The sequence below is a fragment of the Rhopalosiphum padi genome, chromosome 1, assembly GCF_020882245.1.
Source record: "Rhopalosiphum padi isolate XX-2018 chromosome 1, ASM2088224v1, whole genome shotgun sequence".
Taxonomy (NCBI): domain Eukaryota; kingdom Metazoa; phylum Arthropoda; class Insecta; order Hemiptera; family Aphididae; genus Rhopalosiphum; species Rhopalosiphum padi.
In genome coordinates, this window is record NC_083597.1 from 84,948,107 (window position 1) to 84,971,358 (window position 23,252).

The window sequence follows — 23,252 nt, forward strand, 5'->3', positions numbered from 1 at the left end:
ATAGATAGCTTAGAAACTCCAAGAAGTTATTCAATGTTTATCCATTAACTTTCGGTCTACCAGTTTATCGGAAAGAAGTTTTGGAATACCAATGTATAGTTGTAAAATTTTAAATCTAAATCATGCCATTTTATTTTTATATTAGAAACAATATCGACTCATGAAAATTTTGATGAGAACGGCAAATCGAATTTTGATTCATGTCATAATTTTGACGTATTTAGAGAATCTGTTTCTACAGAAGATATAAATAAATGCACAATATATTTGTCACTGATTTTACATTTTTGGATTACAGATAATTGATTTGTGGTAATGAGCGATTTATATTAGACTAATAAAAACTGACACTAAAAAAAACAAACACATAGTAAAATAATATAATATATTATATTAATTGTAAATGTATGCCAAAAGGACTCACAGTGTTATTCAAAATTAATAATATTATGTAAGTTAAATTGGTCACAACTATTTTATTAAATCAAAAAGTGCACCAATAATTTATTTTGAACATATTATTTAAATATCTGAACTTTATGAAAAATATTATTGTTTTATACCAATGAATCGTGAGTATGGACTAAAATAAATAATAATTATGTAACATTAGTTTTAGGTATTAATTAATACTTTCAAAACTATTTAAATTATTCAAATTTAATATAACTTTAAATCAATTTCTTTAACTGGATAAAATACCTATATAAATAAAATAAAATGTCCTATATAATACACTACAACAACTCGATCGATTAAAATCTCGATTAAGTAATATAATTTAAATTTTACTTTAATAAATCAGTAAAATATAAGTAAAATATGTTTAGTAAACACTTATTCAATCCACTTAGCTTCGGTACTGTATCATGAATTCAATACTTTGCTTCAATATTATGACTTGAAAAAGTTGGCTGAGCTAGATTAAGACCACTGTCAATTATTATATTAAGATAGGTACATACAAAAAAATTACTACATTTTTATGATGTACTAGGAAATTGAACATATCCTAACGGGTGTTAGTCTAACCAGATAGCTTATCTAGAACGCCGCGCCGTGTGTCTTTAATTTTCTTATTGAATGCATTTTAAAAGTATCACATCGAAAATACTGTCCCAATGATGGTAAACACCAGTATAATCAAAATAAAAAGTCTTGTTTAAAGTGCCCATTAAGAAAGTTAAAATCGGTTGACAAGAATTAAGCGTTTCAATTTATGGTTAGTGGTTACAGTGAAATACAAAATCAATAAACGAATAACCATACTTAATATTGTTTCAAGATAAGAAGGATACAAAATACTGGTATGGATTCGGATAATTATACGTTTAACGATAATATCACGTACCTACACAGAATTACATATTCATCCATTATATTTTAGCGACCAAATTATTTTAATCGTGGAATAATTATTATACGGTGTACAGTGTACTCTCGATTATCCGTGGTTTTCTACGGAATGAACCATATACACATACTGCTTTCACATAACGTTGCTGACAATTTCAATCGCAAGTAAAAAAATAAGTGTTTTCAAACAAAAAAACCAAAACCTTGTTAATGATTTTTTTGTCGAAAAATAAATGTCGTAAATATTATACGTCATAATTTTTAAATAAAAATAAAAAGTGTTCACATTTAATTTTATTTTTAAATACTATACAACATAAAAAGATTTAACTATATAATTATCGAATTTTCGTTTCGATTTTAATTTAGCGGACTATCCACGGAATTCGCCTACCAGTTGATGCCACGCCACCCTATTACCCGGATAATCGAGAGTACACTGCATATAATATAATACTGTCTATATTATTATTTAACGTAGTCTATTGTAATTGAAAACTTAAAAACGAATTTTCTTTGAAATATGAGTTTGCGCACTCCAAACCTATAATATATTAGAATATCTGAGAAGTATGTCTAGACAGTGTCGAATACAATCTAAATTCGCCCATACAATAAAATAATATGTTTGTTGAAGTTAAATTTTTATTATTCACCGGTGCAATGGGATTGCGCGTGTGCCAAGTTCGTCGGTCCTCTGGTCCTCTCGGTGTACGTTGTATGCCAAAATTTGCTTCGTGCAGTATATCATATTATACGACGATATCCGTGTAACCAAGTGCAGGATAGCTCGTGTAGAGTTTTAAATTATAAAAAAAAAAAAAACCGTGATTTTAGTACATTGACGGTGAGGTATATTATATAGTTGCGTTGAAAAAAAAAAAACTAATGACAGAATAATCACCACAAGTTCTTTTTCCTGTGTTTTTTCCCTCCGCCATCGAGCACACTATACGATCGTTCAGGTTTTAAGCTCTTTCGCGACCTACATGTAGACTTCATTTTTGCCCTTCATCCGCGCACACAGCGATATAGGTACCCATATACTGAAATTATTATTGTGTTGTTACATCGACCGGATATACCTCCGTTTTGACCGAATAATTGAATTAAACTCGGACAATGTCGGCGGTGAAAAGATTTATTACGAGGTGTTATATTGTAATATTATCTACAAATACATGTGTAAAAAAAAGGATACCTACCTCTTTTGTTTTTGGGGTTACGAATTTTAGATACACCGCGACAATCGTACGGTGCATGTACACGTGTATTCATATAAAATAACAATATAATTTACCCGGAGAATCCTCAAAAAGTAAGATCTGATAAGTGTGAAATATTTTAAGTGTAAGAGACAAAACCAAAAAATAAAATAAATAAACAGACTACAGACGGGGGTGTTCAAAATTAAAATATCGAAGAATTAATCAATATTACTAAATAAGTTGAACAAATGGTATTGCAGGTTATAGTTATGTACGTAGCGTTGTAGCGTGCGTATCCATTCAACTAGTATTTAAACTTAAAATGTAATAACCAAAGTCTAAAACTAAAATATTATGGTCATAAATCATAATTCATAACATTTAATAAATAACAATATCATAACAAACCAGAATCTCGCTTATATCTCTCTTTTGATATTTATGATTACATTGACTAATAAGATTTTAAAAAAAATACATACATTCAGCCCATAAAAAACATGGATAAAAGAGGTAGCTTACCATGTTGTATAACATGTATAACATTATTCTGTCTTTAATTTTATAACAAAATTATTTGAAGAATAAAATACATAAAAAAAATACTCCTTTAGTATTATATATAATATATAAAACACCAATCTGATTGATTCATCATACCCTATACTAGATTTTATTTTTTTCGTACTTTACTTTAATAAATTAATAAATATTAAATTGTTCAAATAATTTAAAGTTTAACTCATAATTATATTAAAATGAATGCAGGAATGTTTTGATTTTTGAATACATGTTGAAGTAACTAAAGTAATTTATTCAATATTTAAATATTGAATTATATTTGTAGTGTTTAACGTTTCGGAAGAGTATTAACGTAAAAAATATATGTTTCAGAAAACAAGCGATAAAAAAGTTTTTGTTCGAAAAAAATATGACTGTTGTATGGTTTCTTTTAATACATATTTGTTATATGGATATTTAATAGTTTTTAGTTATGATACATAATTTTGGAAACTATGATTTGTAAATAGTATTATAGCTCCTTAATAATAGCAAAATCCGAAAATAAACTTAATTTAATTGCTATATTATTTTTTTTAAATATCAATAAAAACATGATATAAAATCAATTTTAATTTAATTGAAAATATCTAAGATATAAATAGTTATACGTTTATTTAGCTAATTATTTCAAATTGTAATAAGACTGATTAGCATACGTATTACATGCATGTAGCTCGTTAAATTGATTATCCGTATGATATGCACAATATAATCTAGCGAAAATGTGTCTTTGAGATGTTGTGCTTTGATATTCAGACGTAGTCATTTACTCACATAGAAAATCATAATGGATGATCAGACTTCTATACGTTTACATTTCAGAAAGTTATATAATACATTTTTAGTTGTTTATAAGTTATATAATAGTGAATAATTATTAATATACCACGCCGTATGGGATGTTTAAAAGAAACCATTTTTAGAATTTCCTTGTTATTTAAATATGAACTTCCAAACATTCACTAACATATCTATTATATAAGTATACAGTGTTGAGATTCAGTTAATAATAATATTCGTGAAAATAAACTTAAAATTTTCGAAAATATGTCAGATTTAATTTTTTTCCAGTTGGCAATTTTAATTTCATATATTATACTGGTACCTATAATGAAAACATAATATATAACACTATATAATAAACTGATAAATATATTAATAAATTAAAATCAAACGTTATTCGTGTGTGGCTTGTGAAGATATGAATAGAACGATAAGACTGCAACTATACTGCATTTTAAGCATTCCGTTCGCACTTCATGTTGGTTGAAATAAAAAAATTTATATGATCGAGACGATTATCATATCTTAATATATAATATAACGTATTCACAGGATAATAATTATTAGTTTTGTGTTGCACTAATGAGATCGTTTCTATTTTACTCGGAACGACAATCTTATTTATATTTGTATTTACATACATCGTATTCACAACTACTAACTGCAATAGGTGATAATAATATCGATGACATTTAAAACTAATTATAGGTATTGTAATAAATTTATGATATCCTTTTCGCGACATTTTACTACGACGGTGACTCCGCGATGTTTACACGACCGCAATAATGAGATCTAATATAATATTATTATATCGTAGAGCCAAGTATTGATTATGCGATTATATTCTGATCTCACACATCACCTCGTGACCCGATAGATATAATATTAAAATATCTTATTCTCTTGGAGCATTAATTTAGTTGCACATCAAACGGTTTCTGCTCTTAGACAGACATATATACGTTCTTGAAATCCATTTATTACTCGTCGGTCAACTAACCCACTCCTATACTCCGTTTGAAGTGGTTTATAATGATTTGGTGACTCACGTGCACACGTAGGTACCATGTGCTGATGTAAGAAATAAGTCCGGTGGAAAATTGTGTGTCAACACTTCCCTGTAATGTGTAATCACAGTATTTTCGTCGGACGTGGAACTCAATATTTCAGATTTTTAATATTTTATTATTTACGCTACCCGGTTAGAATGATTTTCACGTATAATTCTAAAACTCAAAAAATAAAAATAGAGTTATCCCTGTTGTACATATAGGTGATAGGTAACTGAATAGATATAGTGTCACTACGATCACAGTGTATAAGTATTTGTGGATGCAATACCTAATTTAATTGGATAGCGCTATGGCCAACGATAATAGTAGTCCGTAGGATATGGCTATACAAGTTAACGAGTGTTAGATATTTGGATATAAGTACGTGCAATTTGTTCCATATTTTAGTGTAACAAATTCACTGTTTGCGCTGATACCTCTCATTTCAAATTTTATTTTTATGCAATACCGTTTAAGACCCACACATCGACCCTACTGGATGGTGAACTAACGCAATACCTCGGGTGTCGCCGATCCACGTTGCTCATCCCACTTTTTTATTGCACCACATCGCCGGTCACCGATCGTGGCAACTAGACAGGATGAACGAGGATTCCTAGAATAGCAGACTAAGGAAAACGAAATATTCAGTGTAGTGGACTCGGGTCGGCCCGAGAACGAGGGACATGATTCGGATGGATTAGTGCATAATTGTACGTAAATTGTGCGTAAATATGACGCGGCCGTCACGTCTACCTCCGTTGTAGCTAATCCAAATGTAAAAACAATGTAAACCCCTTTGAAGATAAACGATGGTGTGCATTAGGGGAAGTGATGCTTACACGATTCCCCTCAAGCAAGGATCAAAAACCGTGTAAAGGACTTCAGCCACGCCACGATGGAAACAGATGATTATGCCATAATGACTCTTCTATTAGAGCTCTATTTTCGGTCGCCGAATCAGATATTATAATAAATAATAATAATAGTAATAATAATATGTAATGTTTATATTATTGTAATAACGCAAAAAACGACGTAAAATACATTACGACATTGCCAACGTCTCGACGGGGCACGTCTCTAAACGTTTATGTTATTATATTATTACGTTCCATTAAATGTATTGGATACAGCGTCTATAATAAAAAACACCTGTTTTTCGCGGTTATGGATGTACATTTCCCGGACGAGCGTATGCCGTTCTTTCTCCTTCACATTCTTTTTGCACGGAAACAAACCTAGTTGTATTATTGGAAAGCCATTTTTTCCTCAGCACCGCGCTTGTGCCCATATAACGTTACGCGCACACACACACACTTATTTATGTTGATATTGTATAATATTATATATGTATAATACGGACCAATACCTATACAACCTACTCCAAACTCCAAATGCTTATGGATACCGGGGTTATGTGTTTTTTTTTTTTTTTTTACTTATCCGCATAGAAATGAATATACATAAGCGCGTACATAATATATATTTACGCGTGTGTATGCGAGTATATATTATGATAATATACCGATGAGTCCCAGTCGAATAACATATTATATAAAAAAAAAAAGAAGATATTATTTATATCTACCTAAACATATATGTGGCAACAGATTCGAAGACTCGGAGAAAAATTGAATAGCGTACGATGAGGTTTTACTTGAGTTTTATTATATGCATTCTATTAAGACTCCTACGGTTTGAATGACTTATACTCTAAAGAGTAGGTAACAAACCAGTCGGTGATAAGTACTACACGAGTATACTGCACAGTTGATAAACTGTACGTAAAAGTAAAAATTAATTTAATTATAATGTGTACTTCGATATATTATCGTCCGTACGTATTTCACGATAAATTATGATGATTTTACAACCTATATACTACGTTTGATGTTATTATACAATATATACATCGATGTGCCGATGTCATTGCTTATAGGTCTTCAATTTGATTTCGATCTCTAAGAGTAAATTAAGCGCACACTATTTCTTTAGTCTAGACCCTAGAACATTATTTAATATTATCTTTGTCGAGATTCAAAAGCAAATTAAAGGTAAAATAGTGCGCATACATTGCCAAGGCATTATACGAATTAATATTAGAAAATATTTTTATCTATTATGTTTATTTCGTTATTAAAGAAGAATACTTATAAACTAAACTGGTAATTATAATCCTATAGATCCTATAGATCACCATCATTAAAGCCGTGAAAATGTATTCAAAAAAATAAATATTTATCACACATCGAGTATCCGGGCAGGTAGATTATGGCTCGTATGAATTATTATTTTATGGAACCCGCTATAATAATAGATCCAATATAACGCGCAGGAAAACGGCAACATGACAAAATCGCGATAGGCACACGATTATTACGATAATATGGTCGTGCAGTTTCATTCGGCACACACACTGTCGTTAGGCGCGTATAGGTCCGTATGGATTATTGCGGAACCTGCGCCCATATCATGGCATTTTCATCGGATCCAATAACGCGGAAAATGGAAATCTGAGACAAATTCAGTAGGTACATCCGATTATTATTATACTGCGATATAGCCGTGCCGTTTCGTTCGGCTCATATTGTCGTCGACGAGCGCAAAAACGTTTACATAATGTTCTATAATGGGTTTACAGTTTCGCGGGATTTAATGAACAGCGTCGTGTTTTTTTTTTTCCGTCTTCCTGTTTTGGGTTAAGGTCCGCCCCGCTATATATTTCCGATTACGCGCATGAACATCGCGACGACTAGCGGCGCGGGGTTAAGTCTATGTGTACTGTCGCGCAGTCGTCGCCTCGCGCATTCTTCTATATACTTCTCGTCCTTTTTCTTCTCCGTGTTTTTCTTCTTTGTCGCTACCGTCGTTTTTTTATCGAAAAGCAACTCTCTGGTCGGACTCGCGTTGCTACAAGTTTGTGTCATTTGTCACGAACAGTTGTTTTGCCCGACGCGTAATAATGTAATGCATATATATATATATAAGTGCATAAGTCTACAGGTACAACTCGAAATTGAAATATTTAATTACGCGGTCTGTGCGGACTGCACATTTAGAAACCGAAATTTGTCAGCGGGCGTATTATTATTATTATTATTATCATCATTATTATAGGTGTACCGTTCGCTAAAACACTGTGCATGCATCGCCCACCATCAATTCTAATTGAAACGCGGGAAAATACGTTAATATAGTAATACGTATTGTTACTACGACCGACTTTCTTGTGGTGTGCGCTTAAAGTCTGTGTATTATATATAAAATCAACGGCGTTGCCTATATAATATTGTGAATATATATATGTGTGTATGGCAGTAAAATGTTTTTGGGTTTTAACTGGCACTAACTTTGAAACTCGGAAAACATATTTATATCGTTTCATAACTAAAGTGTCGGTATCATATTATAATGATCAACACGACTTTCTCGGGGAGCGTCCCATTAATTGTTACCATGTGTAAATGACACAAATCAAATTTAAATGACATCAATACGGCGAAACGTGAGCAGATGATACTGTACGAGTGTATTGTCTTTTTCTCGACATTTGACATTCAACACACGTTGAAAAATAATACGCAAAATAATATTCATTCTTTATTTCCCTCCACAGTGTACCTACGTACATTCGATATATTTTACAAATGCAAAATATTTTTATTATCGTCGTAGAAAAAAACATAATATAATATACACGTCCAAAACATTATCATCCCCAATGAATAGATATCGTTATTATACTCCTGTAAGTGCTTGATATTATAATTTTAGTTGGTCTGAAAGCACTCAAATGTCAAGGGTTTGAGAGTTAACAACATTCATAAATAAGCACGGCACATACTATTATAGATATACCGTGTTATTACACTCAATCGTATAGGTAGTGTACCTAATATTTTTATTATTATTGTTATTATTTCTTTTTATAGGAAATATTGATCATTTTAAATGGGAAAATTATTTATTATTAAATTGATTATGCATTTATAATTGTATACAATATGTATTTTTAAGTCAATGTTTGGAATAAAATATATTATACGTATTTCTTGCAGATAATATTATATAATGTAACTAATCAGCATTTTGTATTGAAATAATAATTATATAATATGATTGATATATATATATATATATTACTATCCTTCATTTTTTTCTTATAATTTTTAATTTTGTGTAATTTGTCTGAATGATTTAATATTATTCATATTTTCATTCCATAAACATTATGAGCATAATAAATATTATAACTTTAAACTAATACAGTTTTAATTTATTCTGCGGTATTCAGATAGGTTTTTTAAATACACTATGAGTCTGTGACATATATATCTTTAGTAAAATAACTATACAAGAACGTATAATATGACTATTAAAAATATATATTCTACTGGTATGAAAGAAATCGTACATTTTTTTTTTTTTTTTTAGTTACCAACTCTCTGGATTTCTTTGTTTGTTTAACCACCCTCCTAAACCCAAACATTAAATACCGAGCTTTGTTAAGTTCATTTATTTTTTTCACTACGTCCACATCAATATTAAGTCCAGTAGTTCTGCCAGCAACATATTTTAATACGGACGTGATGTGCCACACAAATAGCCAACATTTACACTTTGGACGTGTGCTTAAGTTTTTTTTTTTTAGGGTTTAAGTGCTACAAAAATAAAAAAGGACGTCATGTGATAAGCAAATAGTAGTGGAGAGAAAAAAGATGGTTCCCCGGCTTATGTGTGACCGTATACGTAACTTTTTCACGAATCATTTTTCATAAAGTTTTTTTTCCGGGACACTTTATTTTTTTTTCTATTTTCATAAGCATATATTTTTCAGTACTCGGTGGGATTGAAACACTATAGAAACGTACAATATACCTACGTTATTATGTGAAGAAAATAATTTAAATTCTGTAATTTGAATTTCGGCACCTTTGCATAGGTATATGTATTATAATGCTGCAGAATACAAAATACCTACTTAATTTAACATATTTTGTGAAAGTGAGTAAATCGTTAAAATCGTAAAGATAAAAACAAATTAACTAAAATAAATTTATTTTTTTTAACATAAAAATAACATTCATCTCGGGCGATTAATACACCTGCAGTTGGTAATGTTAATAGTTGAAATAGCGTGGAATGTATAATGTCTAGGCGTTTCGTAAATTGACAAAATAAACCACGCCATGTAAATAATTATCATAATCTTTCGGTATATTAAGATTTAATCGAATGTAAATCAGTCCGAACAATAAAGTGCGAAGATTCATTTTGAAGATATTATCCAATAGTAGAGGACTATCTCCGATAAGCTGTATAATAACGCGGCTGTTAGGAGTGAGGTGGACAACATCTCAGAGATTCAATTAAGCTTTTTTTTTATTATTCTTTTTGAGTTCCGATAAGCATATTACTAAATAATAATGGACTATATTATTAAATAGATATCTGAAAATGATTAAATTATATGATTTCTAAATATATTTATAATCCGATTTTTTTATAATTACAAATATTTTATACATATATAATAATAAACGCAGCCATCACTTTTTCGAAATCGATTATATTTGTTCAAATACACATGTATTACGCCTATATTACAACATTTCTTTTATTAATATCACTATTATAGCATACATTAAGTTGAATTTATTTTTACCAAAAACATTACATTTATTATATTATTATAATATTTAATTTTATAATAGTTTATTATGTTTATAACATATTTAACTCATTTTTTCTAAATTTATAATTGAAATGTCTGTAAAACAAATTATGCTTATATATTTTAACAGTATTAATTACTTATGAATTATGAGTATCTTTGTATTGAATTTTTAACCTTTTTAATCGAGTCAAATTTTTCTTATCGAATTAATAGAGGGAAAAACTATAGATAAATTCAATATTAAAAATTAGTGATAATTTTAAACACTCGCGATTATTTGTTTTTGAATTACCTACAATAAAATAATAATAATGATTTCACAAAAAACTAGTTTTGTATAAAAATTCACAATTTAGTTTAGTTATTCCCAATTATTTTGAAAATTACTAGGAATTTTAATTTTGATCTCCTTAAACTAGATTCACTTTTCTACTAGAAAAAATTTTAAAGTTTATAATCAAAACATTTTTTCTACTATAAATCTTGTAACCAAAAACATTTCATAGTAAAATAAATAATCTTATATTATAAGATAAAATAAAAAATTACCAATTTATTATACTAATTATATTTTTAACATGTCATCTTTAATTCATTAGTTATATTTAACGACAAACCTACATACATTTAAAAAAAATTATTATTATTAAATTATGAAACGCGTTACTTTTATAGACTTGTATTATTTTTCAAGAATGAAAAAACAATTGTTAAATTTTAATACATAATTGAATGCAATAAAAAAAGATTTAAATAAAATAAAATGCCGTATTTAAATCTTATATTTCAGTTAAATTAATAAAAAAGATAAATAAGATGCATGTAATGGTAATAATGAATTTAAAAATTCGTAGTTCATACCTATTGTATAATAACTTGATTAATACAGAATATTATAAATATAACGTTTAATTATATCACATATCGGTTATATACTTATATCACTTCCATGTGATAAATGCTTAAGAAACAAATCTATTAAAACAATTATTTTAAAGTTGTCCATATTTTTTTTTTTTGCATTACTATTATTATTATAACATATTGTTCATTAGTATATGTATACACTACACATATACTATTTATAAACTATAGATATACATATTTTTGTATTTAAAATTTTATAATTATTTAAACAAAAAAAATCATGTGTGTGAATATTATGAATTGTCGAATATATAGTATTAAGTACAATACGATTATTTTACTCAACTGACATGAACGATATAATATGTACATTTTATAATAATAAATGAAGATTTAGGAGAACTATATAACATTGTTTATAGGTTTATAATATAATTTTATAATTAGAATGAACATTCACTTCACTATTAATAATTAACATCACACAATAAAAGCCTTATAGAATTTTAACAAAAAATATTTTTATTGTTTTCGTGTACCAAATGACACATAAAAATATGCCAGAATTTCGTTGTTATATATATATATATATATATAATATATAATATGTAATATCATCATCATCGTTCTCTTTATCTCCCTAAGGGCCGGTCGAGTTTTTAACCTGCCGTTTATTCATAAGAAGTGAGATATCATAAAACATACACATAGTTAGCAACAACGGTATAGCTTTTTCGATTTAATAAATTTTATGAGAAGTATAAAGTATGAAAAAAAAACAACTATGGGCCAGAAAACAACACTTTATGAATATAATGTCTAGAATACACCCGATTTTCACTATCCCTTAAACAAAAGCATTTCAAAAATTATACACGTACAAGAACTGTTGTGTACGAAGAGCCGTAGGCGAGGACGAAGATGAAAGATACGTATAGCAACCCTCCAAGCAAAAAAGGGTAACAAGAATATGGGGGGTGGTAATTTTAACTTTTATTCTAAAATATAGTGGGTTAGTAGGACGTATCCCATACGTATAAGGGATGGTAAAAAAATAAAAACCACTGCCCAAACACGAACACCACAGTAATGGTGAAGTATTACACTAGTTGTAAAATCATATACTAAGCGACTCCAGATACATTTTTCGAATTAAACTATGGCAATCGCGTACAGCTATATATAAGTAATTGATAGTTTAAAAATAAATTATTTTTATTTATTACATAGTGAGAAACATTTATTTTTTTGTACAAAGAGTAGCAGTGGCCTCATAAGTGTTTATGATTTATTCAAAGAATTACCATAATATTATATATAAAGTGCTTATTACAAAACAAATAAATAATTTTATTTTTACTTTTCACAATATCAAAGTTTTAAGAATCCATTATCTTTATCTTATATCGAACAACAATTTACAAATACGTAAAGTGGAAATACTATTTAATTGTTATAAGCTTCGTTGTTAACAAATAATTGTATTATATTTAAAATAATATACAAATGTTGAGTAATTATTTCCAACCAACACCTACTTTTTAAGATTAAAATAATTTTACTTTCTAAGTATAAACGATTAAATTCAGTTTTATATAGTATTGCAAAATACAGCTGAAGTTTTATAGATATTTAACAAAATATCGTTTCTCCGTACGAAAACAACTTCTTGCAATTTATCTTCGGGTTTTCAAAATTTTCCCAAAAGTTATTAGAAAATTCGAAAAATAACAGTAAAAGCTTAATAGTAAAAACATTTTTATAAAATCTTTAACTAATAACTTTTTAAATAATCCACCTAAAAATATAAAGTATTTATAAAAAATGTAATGTAAGTCTCTTCGTCTCAATATATTCTTTACTACTTTAAGAAGCTTAAAAAATGACTGTTTAATTTTCATGATTAAAAATTAAAATGCTTTAGTTTAAAATTAAAGATTTTCAAAACTGACTTAATTAATTTATGAACTTAATATTAGTTTTTCATACGATCAACGCAATTTTACTCTCGTATGACTATTTTCAAATGTTGGTTGTATAAATAAATTGTTTTTCGAGATAATGTAGAAACCAATTTTGTATAAACAAGATTAAAAACATCATAATATAATGCACCAGCTAGTTGTGTAATTAACTACAATAATAACTTTATTATAAAATACATGTCTAAATATTTTACCCAATAAATATTAACATATAGGTAGGTAATAGGTACAAACGATAATACTTTCTGATTGTTTGTTTTATACTAAAGTTCAATAGTATATCAATATTATAACATTACATTTAATGTAGCCAATTTTTTCGTATTTATATTTCCTACAAATTACATTATCTAATAGAATTTAGAATTTCAAAAGTACTTATGCACTATTTTCATACGATATCATATTTTATAGAAGGTGTAATCATACATTCGCGCTAAGATTTATTACAAAGGAGAAAGTATAAGGGAGTGAAATTAATTAAACAGTCAAGGATTGAAATTATTAATATCCTACGTTTTTTTTTTCATAAAAAATTTTTATGCTTTTAGAAAATGTTGTTTTTGTTCTTCAAAATTTTATTAATTTTGTCATTGTAGTAGACTATGACAACTTTCATTATTGCCAATTATAGAATATGAAATGTATACGAACAATAAATATTACCTATATGGCTATGTAGGAAAAAAGTTCTGAAAAATTAAATTCGCCTTTACCCTTACTAATTTCAGTATATAATAGACCAACGAATTACGATCAAAAATACATTTTTCGTGTATGCCGAATATCTGATAAGCGATTTTTGTTATCTTTAATTGTTCAACAATAAATTGACGTCAAATGTGATCACAACTACACATTAAGTTTTTCAAAACTTTCTAGACACATTGTTAAACTCATAAAATGGTAATTGGTCTCAACCAGAAGTTATACTTTTTCTAGTTGTATGCGCGCCATAAAAATACGATTATCTCACCACAAAATAAATATATTATACATTCTTGTATAATATAAAGCAAATCATTTAGAAATAAACAATAAGTAGAAATATAAATTATAATAAATGAACTTAAATTATTTATTTTTATATTTAAACTATAAAACAATTTTGGCAGATATACAGTACACTCATCATTGATAACACTTCGAAATGTTTTGTAAAATTATATCTATTGTGTTTATACACTTCTATAATATTAATTTTGACATTTAAACCAAAATATATTTTTAAGGGCTCGGAAAATGGTAAAACAGTCTTTGTAGATTTTTAAATTTAAATTACTTCCCATTTTTTCTTGGTCATATTATTTTTATTATTATTCTGTATCGTATCAATACCTTTTCAAAAACTCTTTGAGTAATATTACCGATATATTTTATCGTCTATCCCTTGAACATATACTTTGCCTTTGACTTCCAATCACGTCTGAATAATGCTTTTTTAGTCCCTAAACTACGGTCCAAAACACCCCCAATGTAAGGATAAATTGCGTTATCTGAATACAAGGGTGACTGGATAAACAAACTATACTCTAGGATAAGTACATAGTTCAAACTAAATAAATCAGTCATTTTATTTTTTAAGGCGATTTCTAAGAAAATATCGTAATTCATTTTCAAAGACTTTAGTGCAGATTTCTGGTCAAACAACAAAACAAATTTGATTGAATCATCTCAGATGACATTCAATCTTTTGAATAATGTGCATAAATTGCATTTTTCAACATTTATATTATCATACTTTTGATACGCAATATAGTATATTGATGTACCTAATATATAGTCACATTAAAAATGCATTATGAGTATCCATTTGTTACATACATTGATCCACCATATACTTCAATACAATAAATCAAAAACAAATCATCAACGTCTAAACCTATAAATGCGTACGTTTCAAACGACTAAACAGATTTCCACTTCAATTTTTCTATTGCGATTGAAAGTTACTTCTTAGGTACTCTACTTAGTTAACGAAACAGCGTACGATAACAAAATTTATTTTAATTAATTGTCTCGGGTTTAAAGCCTAGGTACATACTCTATTTCAACGCGAGTTTTGCAACTGTAATAAAATTTAACTTTATTTTTTTGAATGGTATTTATAAATACTCTGGTTGCCATAAAAATATATTATTCTTTTTAAATAACCAAGTTTGATAATTAAAAATAATGAATGCAAGAATGAACTCCCTCTAGTAAAAAAAAAAAATAATAATAAATTGTTTAAATTTTGCAATAATTCAAATTATAATAAATGGAGTAACATATTATTACTATACTACATATTATTTATAATTAATTAATTTTTAATTTAATTAAATATATTTTAAATTTGTTCGTTTTATAACTGTAAATTAATTTTAAATTCCACTTATTTCATTTTCATTTATTAGATTAAATACGTACGTGATTGATTTTTAAAAGCTTAAAAAATTTAAATACTAAAATATTATGTCTGTATGACTTACACATGCTTAAACTACAAAACGTAATATTTATATTAATTTTTTTTTTTTTTGATATTGATACAATAATACATGATAAGTCATTAGTTCTTCAAAATATATTATTAAAATTTTAAAAATTAACATGTAGTCTAGCGGCTAGACTCTAGCCCGATGAATTACAAATATTCTAAATACAAAATTTAACTGACATTAGAACGAAAATCATTTTAAAAATATTCCTATAACCATTAAAATTAATATAGATTATCCTAAGTTAATGATGAATCGATCCTCATTATAAGATTACGAATTTTCAAAATACAAAATACAATATACTAGAGTTTTACAAAATATTGTTTAACTCGTTAAATTGGATGGTGTCTCGAATTCTCGATATCCAATTAAAAATTAAAACTACTTCAATCATTATATATGATATAAATAAATAATATAATACAATATATCGTATAAATATTTTCTAATACATTATTTATAGTAACTACGATCCAGAACGAATAGATAATCAAAATATTATTTACCTCCGTCGTAAATTGTTTTCCACTTATATTATTTGTTAATTTAGTTAGTTATTTTTAAATATCAATTAAGATTAGGTAATATTCCAATAGTTTAAAACTACACAAATATTTTTAATCGTAAAATACAACTTTTATTTTTATAAAATGTTTTTATTCTTTTCAACACATATCTTATATAATAATAATAAATTATAAATTGTTCGTGTTTCAGATGAAATTAGAAAATAAAATAGTTTTATTTTATAATTAATCTTTAAAAGCGAAATCCATACATATTATAAGTACAGACTGTTTAAACAAATTATGCTTATCGAATGTATAATAATTATTGTAAATAACAAAATATACATTAATGTAAGTGCCTACCTACACATCAGGTTGAATATTATAATATAAGTACTTAACACTTATCATATATTTATGTAGGTACTTTACTTAGTCATTAAACACCGTAATATGTCCTTAGCTTAAATTAAATACAATATGTAGCTAATTTAATTATAAGGCAAAATAAGATAAATTCAAATAGTTATTCAGTTTTCTTATATTCTACAAAATATTTTGAAAATGAAAAAGTTTCACCGAAATCAAAATACGAGGAAACTTAATCATTATTATTTTTCAAAGAGTGATAATTTTCCCAATTGTTTTCATCCACCCTAAGCATCAACTAAGTTACCATAACATTATAATAGCAATGTTAGAGACGTACCTGTTGAATCAATCGCATATACGTCGGCCTGCAAAAGGCTGACGAGGAAGCAGCACGCAATGCACGCGGCATGTGATTCGGCCGGCCGCCACATTACTACTAACGGCGGGACTCTCTTGCAAACTCGGCGTGTCGCTTAAAATTCCACCGCCACCACCACCATCGCCGCCACCCCTGACTTATAACACCACCGATATAGCCGTAATAACCGCATGCGTGTTTAAAAAATAAAATGTTCCCGAAAATACGTGTTATTACCGGAATGACCAAAATCGTTGTTAATATTGCTACAATGGGTAAGTATGGTTCTTATCCAAAAGCTTTGGTAATAGGTTATACGGTTATATAGAAAAAATGAAATCCGTGGATAGTTTGTATTATTTCAGGTAAAATAAATATAAACATTTTACATAATTTATTATTACACATTTAAATAGATAGACACGGGTATTCCCATATTGTTCTATTCAAAATGTCTTACAAAAATAAATAAATACTCATTAATATCATAATAGTTTATAATATACGTCATATTATCATAAATACTTAAAGTTATTGGTTTTTAGAAATGATGAGTTTCTAATTTTGAGTTATTTATAAACTTAAAAATTCAATTAATTTTACTATAGTTTTATTTTGGTAATATGTACCTATATAGGCTTTGCAAATTTTTGAAACATTCACTGTCAATTGTAACTCGTATATAATTTCCAGTCAAATTTATTGCAAATTATTTCAAGTAATTTTTTATTCATTATTATTTTATTTTATTGTTGTATACAGGTTTCGTAAATTTTTTTTAGGATACAATTTCGAACTATTTGATATTTTAATCTTATCTCAACTTGTAAAATATATTTCCTGGTTTATGTCTATGGAATGTAAATCAATTAATAGAAAGTAATATATAATAGTATCTACGTTTACCAAAGACTTTAGTTGAAAGTCGTTAGTTAGTATTAATATTATTATGAATCGACTTTAAAATATACCTATTATGTTTATATATTATTTATTATTGGTGGAGATTTAGTAGAATTTTAGAAGAGTGAGAGAACATATACTATGTCTTAATACAGGTTAAAGATACATACCACACTAATTCTCAACAGCTATTAATATTTACATTTTTTTTTATTCCCTTTCAATATAAATACATAATATGTTTTGCATAATAAAATAATATATCACAGCTAATAACAATAATCAAACATAATATTCGTATAAGAGTAAAAAATCAAAAATGGATGTTAAACTTTTTATTTTATCAAATAACTAAAGAATGTTTTCGAAACGGGTCGTCTCAACGATAAAAATAAACTATTAAATCCAAAAATAGACCATACATAATGCAAATTGTAAATAATGTTAAACTATATTCGTCTCAAATATTTCAAACTATAAAATAATAACACTCTTCAAACGCCCAAAAAGGACCTATAATCTCCGCCTGAGATAAACAATATTATAATAATATATTGTGTACAAACGGTACAGAGAATTTCTGTTATTCAAGCAATTTTTAATATGCGATCACACTGGATGTTACTATAACTTAATTTCGAACGTATTTTATACTTACAGTTATATACAATACACCCTGAATGGGGACGGAAAATTTGGATAATTATTGCTCCTCTGGCTATTTAAAATCGAACATGATACATACCAACATTTCTACCCCCGCCCCTAGAAAAATACTAGTGGGGTCTATGACAACAAGTATTTAAAAATAATATATTATTATGATTTTGAGCACTAAACGAGCATCTAACCTAAACCGTCGCCGGTGATATGTGGCTCACGGGTACCTAAACACAATAATATCGTGACATATCGTGAAGGAAGTAATGGGCACTATGGAATGTTAAAAAATTATGACTTATAATATTATAAGCGGAAAAGGTAAACGGTTACATTTGAAATCTACACATTCAATACCGTATTAATTGTGATGACCATAGCAGTAGACTAATATGTACCTATAGACTAGTTATTCCTTAGCTTAAAAGCCTATACCTAATGCCTATGACCTGCGTCCTGCAGTTTGTATAAGTTACATCTACTCATTAGTCATTTATCGATAAACTTCTGTGTAATTAATTATCGATTATTATAGTAGCTGCATAGAACTGTGTAGTACGAATATAAATAGTATAATACACGCACACACACACACACACACACATATATTATATTATAATATAAAAAAAGTAAATATTTACATTTACAGTTGTAATAAACATTGACTAAAATATACTTGATATACTTATATAAATATCTTATAATTTGCTCGGCGTGGTTAAAAGCAATTGTTAGGGAACTCAACAACTCAACTCTTAAAAAACCACTATTTGTGTCGTTGATCTTGTCCCCGCAATTCACTAAAATATATTATTACTTATAACATTCACTCCCGTTGGTGACATCAACAGGCCGCACCACGAGTGACATTCGCTCGAGTACGACACACTCACTATAACCGAGTTATGAATTTTATGCCGTGCAGCTGCAGTGTAGGCATTAATTTCAATAAAAATATGATATTTTCTATCCCTACAAGGAATCTGTAAATAATATGAATAATATGAACGTCATTACGTGCGTCTTACGTACCGCCCTCGGCGCGTAATATTATAATCCTCAGAAAAAGGGTGAACCCGAAATCAAAAGAAATCACAAATATGTGTGCAAAATTTAGTGTACGTCGTGAGTCATGATTATTAATACACGCACTTCTTGATATTATACATAATATTATATTGCTGCGCCGCCAATAAAATAACGGTTTGGTCGAAAATCAAACTGCGAGACGGACGTACAGACAAATCCCATCATCATCGACGACTATATTTCCCTGAAGTCGAGTTCCTATAACATACCGCGTCTTGTGAATTCGAATAAAGCTCAACTTGTAAATAATAAGGTATCACAACCTACGTCGCTTGCCATGTTATTATCACCGTGCCCAAAAGTTGAGCTCGTTCCAACTCTAAACATTTCCCGGTAGATAATGTTTAGTCAAGCCAATAAAAATATGATAAAGGCACACGACACAACAGACGGCGTAACCATCATGATTCACGATACAATCTTAAGTAACATGTCACCAATATTCCGACACCTAATATATGTATGCGAAACACAACACTATACGGCGGCTTAGGCGCGAACGCGGGAAAAAATTTCGGGGGGAGTGGGAGGGGTCTGAAAAATGTTCATAAATATCACTGCACTATTAATTTATAGGTCATGTAATTTATTTATTTTTTTCCTAATATTTCGGAGGGGATTTTAACACCCAGCCCCCCCCTGCGGCTTTGGATTCACTGTAGACGTACAACGGAATCGCGACGATACTCGCACGCACAATCGTGGTCAGCTGATGACATGTACGGCCGTGCCATTTCAAACGATATTGTTGGATGACTATATTATAATATCCGCTGTTTGATAACACATTACCTCAGCCTACCAAATAGTTGAACATTATCCGTATCGCCCGTGCGGTTATAGATAGGAAGCAAACTGTGCGCCTAATTATTGTTTAACTCGTTTGAACCGTATTCATCCTACACCGTATCGTATAATATCATATTCCACGGGTTTAATACGTGGGTGACAAAATGTTGTTGACAACACGATACCTATACAAATAGAACATAATATATTACACCGAACATAACGTAGACGACACGATGTAAAATGTAAATCCGCGGCTTTACTTCTTAACGAGTATGATTAAGTCATGTGGTTATGATGCAGTGACACTGCAAAATCTGAGAATGGTTCACGCTACGACGTCAGCGAAACACCAAATTTTCTATCGAATTAAAACCCCCACAATATCCGGTGATTGGTCAAGGAAAACGGTGGTCGCCGGTCGTCTAATCCACGTCTACCGCCATGCCGTCCGATTCCCAATTACTGTCGTTTAAGACCGAATCGGCGGAAAACACATTGCGTGTGTATACTCTCGAACAGATGACCGCGGTAATATGCGTTATTGTCGCGATCAATCGGTCAGTCTGAGGAAAACGCAGTCGTCGTCGGCCTTTTTCTCAGCGTCGTCCGCTGTGCCATAAGTATCACGATTGAACCGTTTGTGTGTCGTGAGTACATCAAGTGTCGGTGTAACGTCACGTCGTAATGAGTGTTTCGTATTATGTTTACAACTCAAATCACTTTCGGTCCAACTAAGCACCGATTTACCGAGAGTGTATAAGAAACATGTCAGTGACCCGTGTAAAATATCTACAGCTCACCTCGTATTTGGACAATTCTACGACCATTATTTACAATATTATTCATCGAAGAATAGGCGCTCAACATGTTAGTTAATTACGAAGTACAAAGTCGAAATCGGGTAAGGACTGTAGTAGGCCTTTCAGTATTCGTTTTGCCACTAAAACATAAATTTAAAAAAATAAAATTTAATTAGGTCACGGCCACGAGCACTGGAGGAACAGCTGGTCTCACACACGAACACGCAATATTAATTTATCGTATTGTTTGTTTTATTTTTTTCTTTAATAATTATTGCTTTGAATGTGTCTATACTAACCAAATTGTTTATTATTGGCATTATTGATCTATTGAGTTAACTTTTTATTAGTTTTAATTGTAAGCACATCCACACTCGTACACACTTATTTTACCCGAATACACATATTGTACACAACACACGTTACATAGCTCGACAGTGCTTTCCCGACAATTCCGATCACTGCTGTCTAAGCTATTACACCACTACGCACCCATCACAGCCATTACTTCGTATTTTTTTAGATTTAGGGGTAAGTGAGGTGCAAAAATAAGTTAGTGTCTGGGCACACTTATTACTGCCTTACGCTTCCAGCCCGTACGATTTGCATTGTATATTAGGTCGCCGTTCACAGCAATATCGACGTATCGTTTGACGTTTTCAGTTTTTAATATAACTTCTTGATCTCCGCCATTTTTTGTCACGCGAAACTTGAAAAAATCAGTATTATTGCACAATACTTATATAGTCGTAAATAACGAGCTCTTTATATTGTTATATAGTAATAATATTACAGGAATTGTTGGGAACTGTTCATTTTTTTAAATAATCAATTTTTCCAAAACGTTATAATTGGTTGTCTTAAATACAATTTAATAATATATCATAGGCCACAGTAAATAAATTTCAATCATATCTAACTTAGATAGTTGCGGCACTTATTTCATTTTTTGGTTGTACTTTATGTTTAAAACGTCGTAATTTTATTTACCCATATTGTGGTTGTCGACCGATTCAATTTCGGTAAAAGATTTTAATTTGCATCTGAAAGACTTCGTTCGATAAAACAATAAAATCACTTTTTTCGTTATTCCACAACCATTTGAATATATTATACTGTTTTAAATTGAAAACGTTTGTGATTTACTAGATTTCAATAAATTTAATGAAAGTCGGCGTCGTGTATAGGCAATTGTAGGGTATTTGTGTCTTGAGTGTCTTGCTCCAAACATATTCGTCTTCCTGTTCGTTTAAATTGAGTATTACTTATGGTAATGTTGTACAACGTGATATTGCTTATAAACACGTGCTCGCTAAACAAACTTCATTAAAATTTGAATTTAATGTTGATGATAGATCTTTTTAAAATATTTCGAGCGTCGTTCAAAACCGCATACTTACTATTCACTTTTTTTTAACCGTTCAATACCGCACAATTCAAAACCGCCAATTCATAATAGACCGCTAAGTATTTCTTATCATTAGTACCCCATTTAAGATATAAAGCAAATTATTAATATGTATACAACCATTACAATATTATAATAAATGCTTGTTTATATAGAAATTATATAAACATGGTTATGTGAAATCACAAACATTATACTTCATTTCTGTATGCAATTTTTAACCTATACCACATTTTTAAATACGAGACTGAATAATGACCGTGAAAAGTAAAATTATGAATGAACAGTATATTTGAGATATAATAAATTTAATTAAATAAAGTAACTTTATGAATTCATGTTTATATTATTATTTTATGATTATCTTCGTCTATTTT

At 28.9% G+C, this 23,252-nt stretch overlaps 1 protein-coding gene across 1 annotated transcript in view; it reads right to left on the reverse strand.

The window, feature by feature from the left end:
• The window catches only part of LOC132928203 (lachesin-like), a 146,382-nt gene extending 129,038 nt beyond the window's left edge, over window positions 1-17,344 (reverse strand). The window contains exon 1 of the mRNA XM_060992736.1: window positions 17,203-17,344. Coding sequence (XP_060848719.1) covers window positions 17,203-17,296 — 94 coding nt within the window. The 5' untranslated portion in view covers window positions 17,297-17,344. The remainder of the gene's footprint in view (window positions 1-17,202) is intronic.
• Between the last annotated feature and the right edge of the window lie 5,908 nt (window positions 17,345-23,252).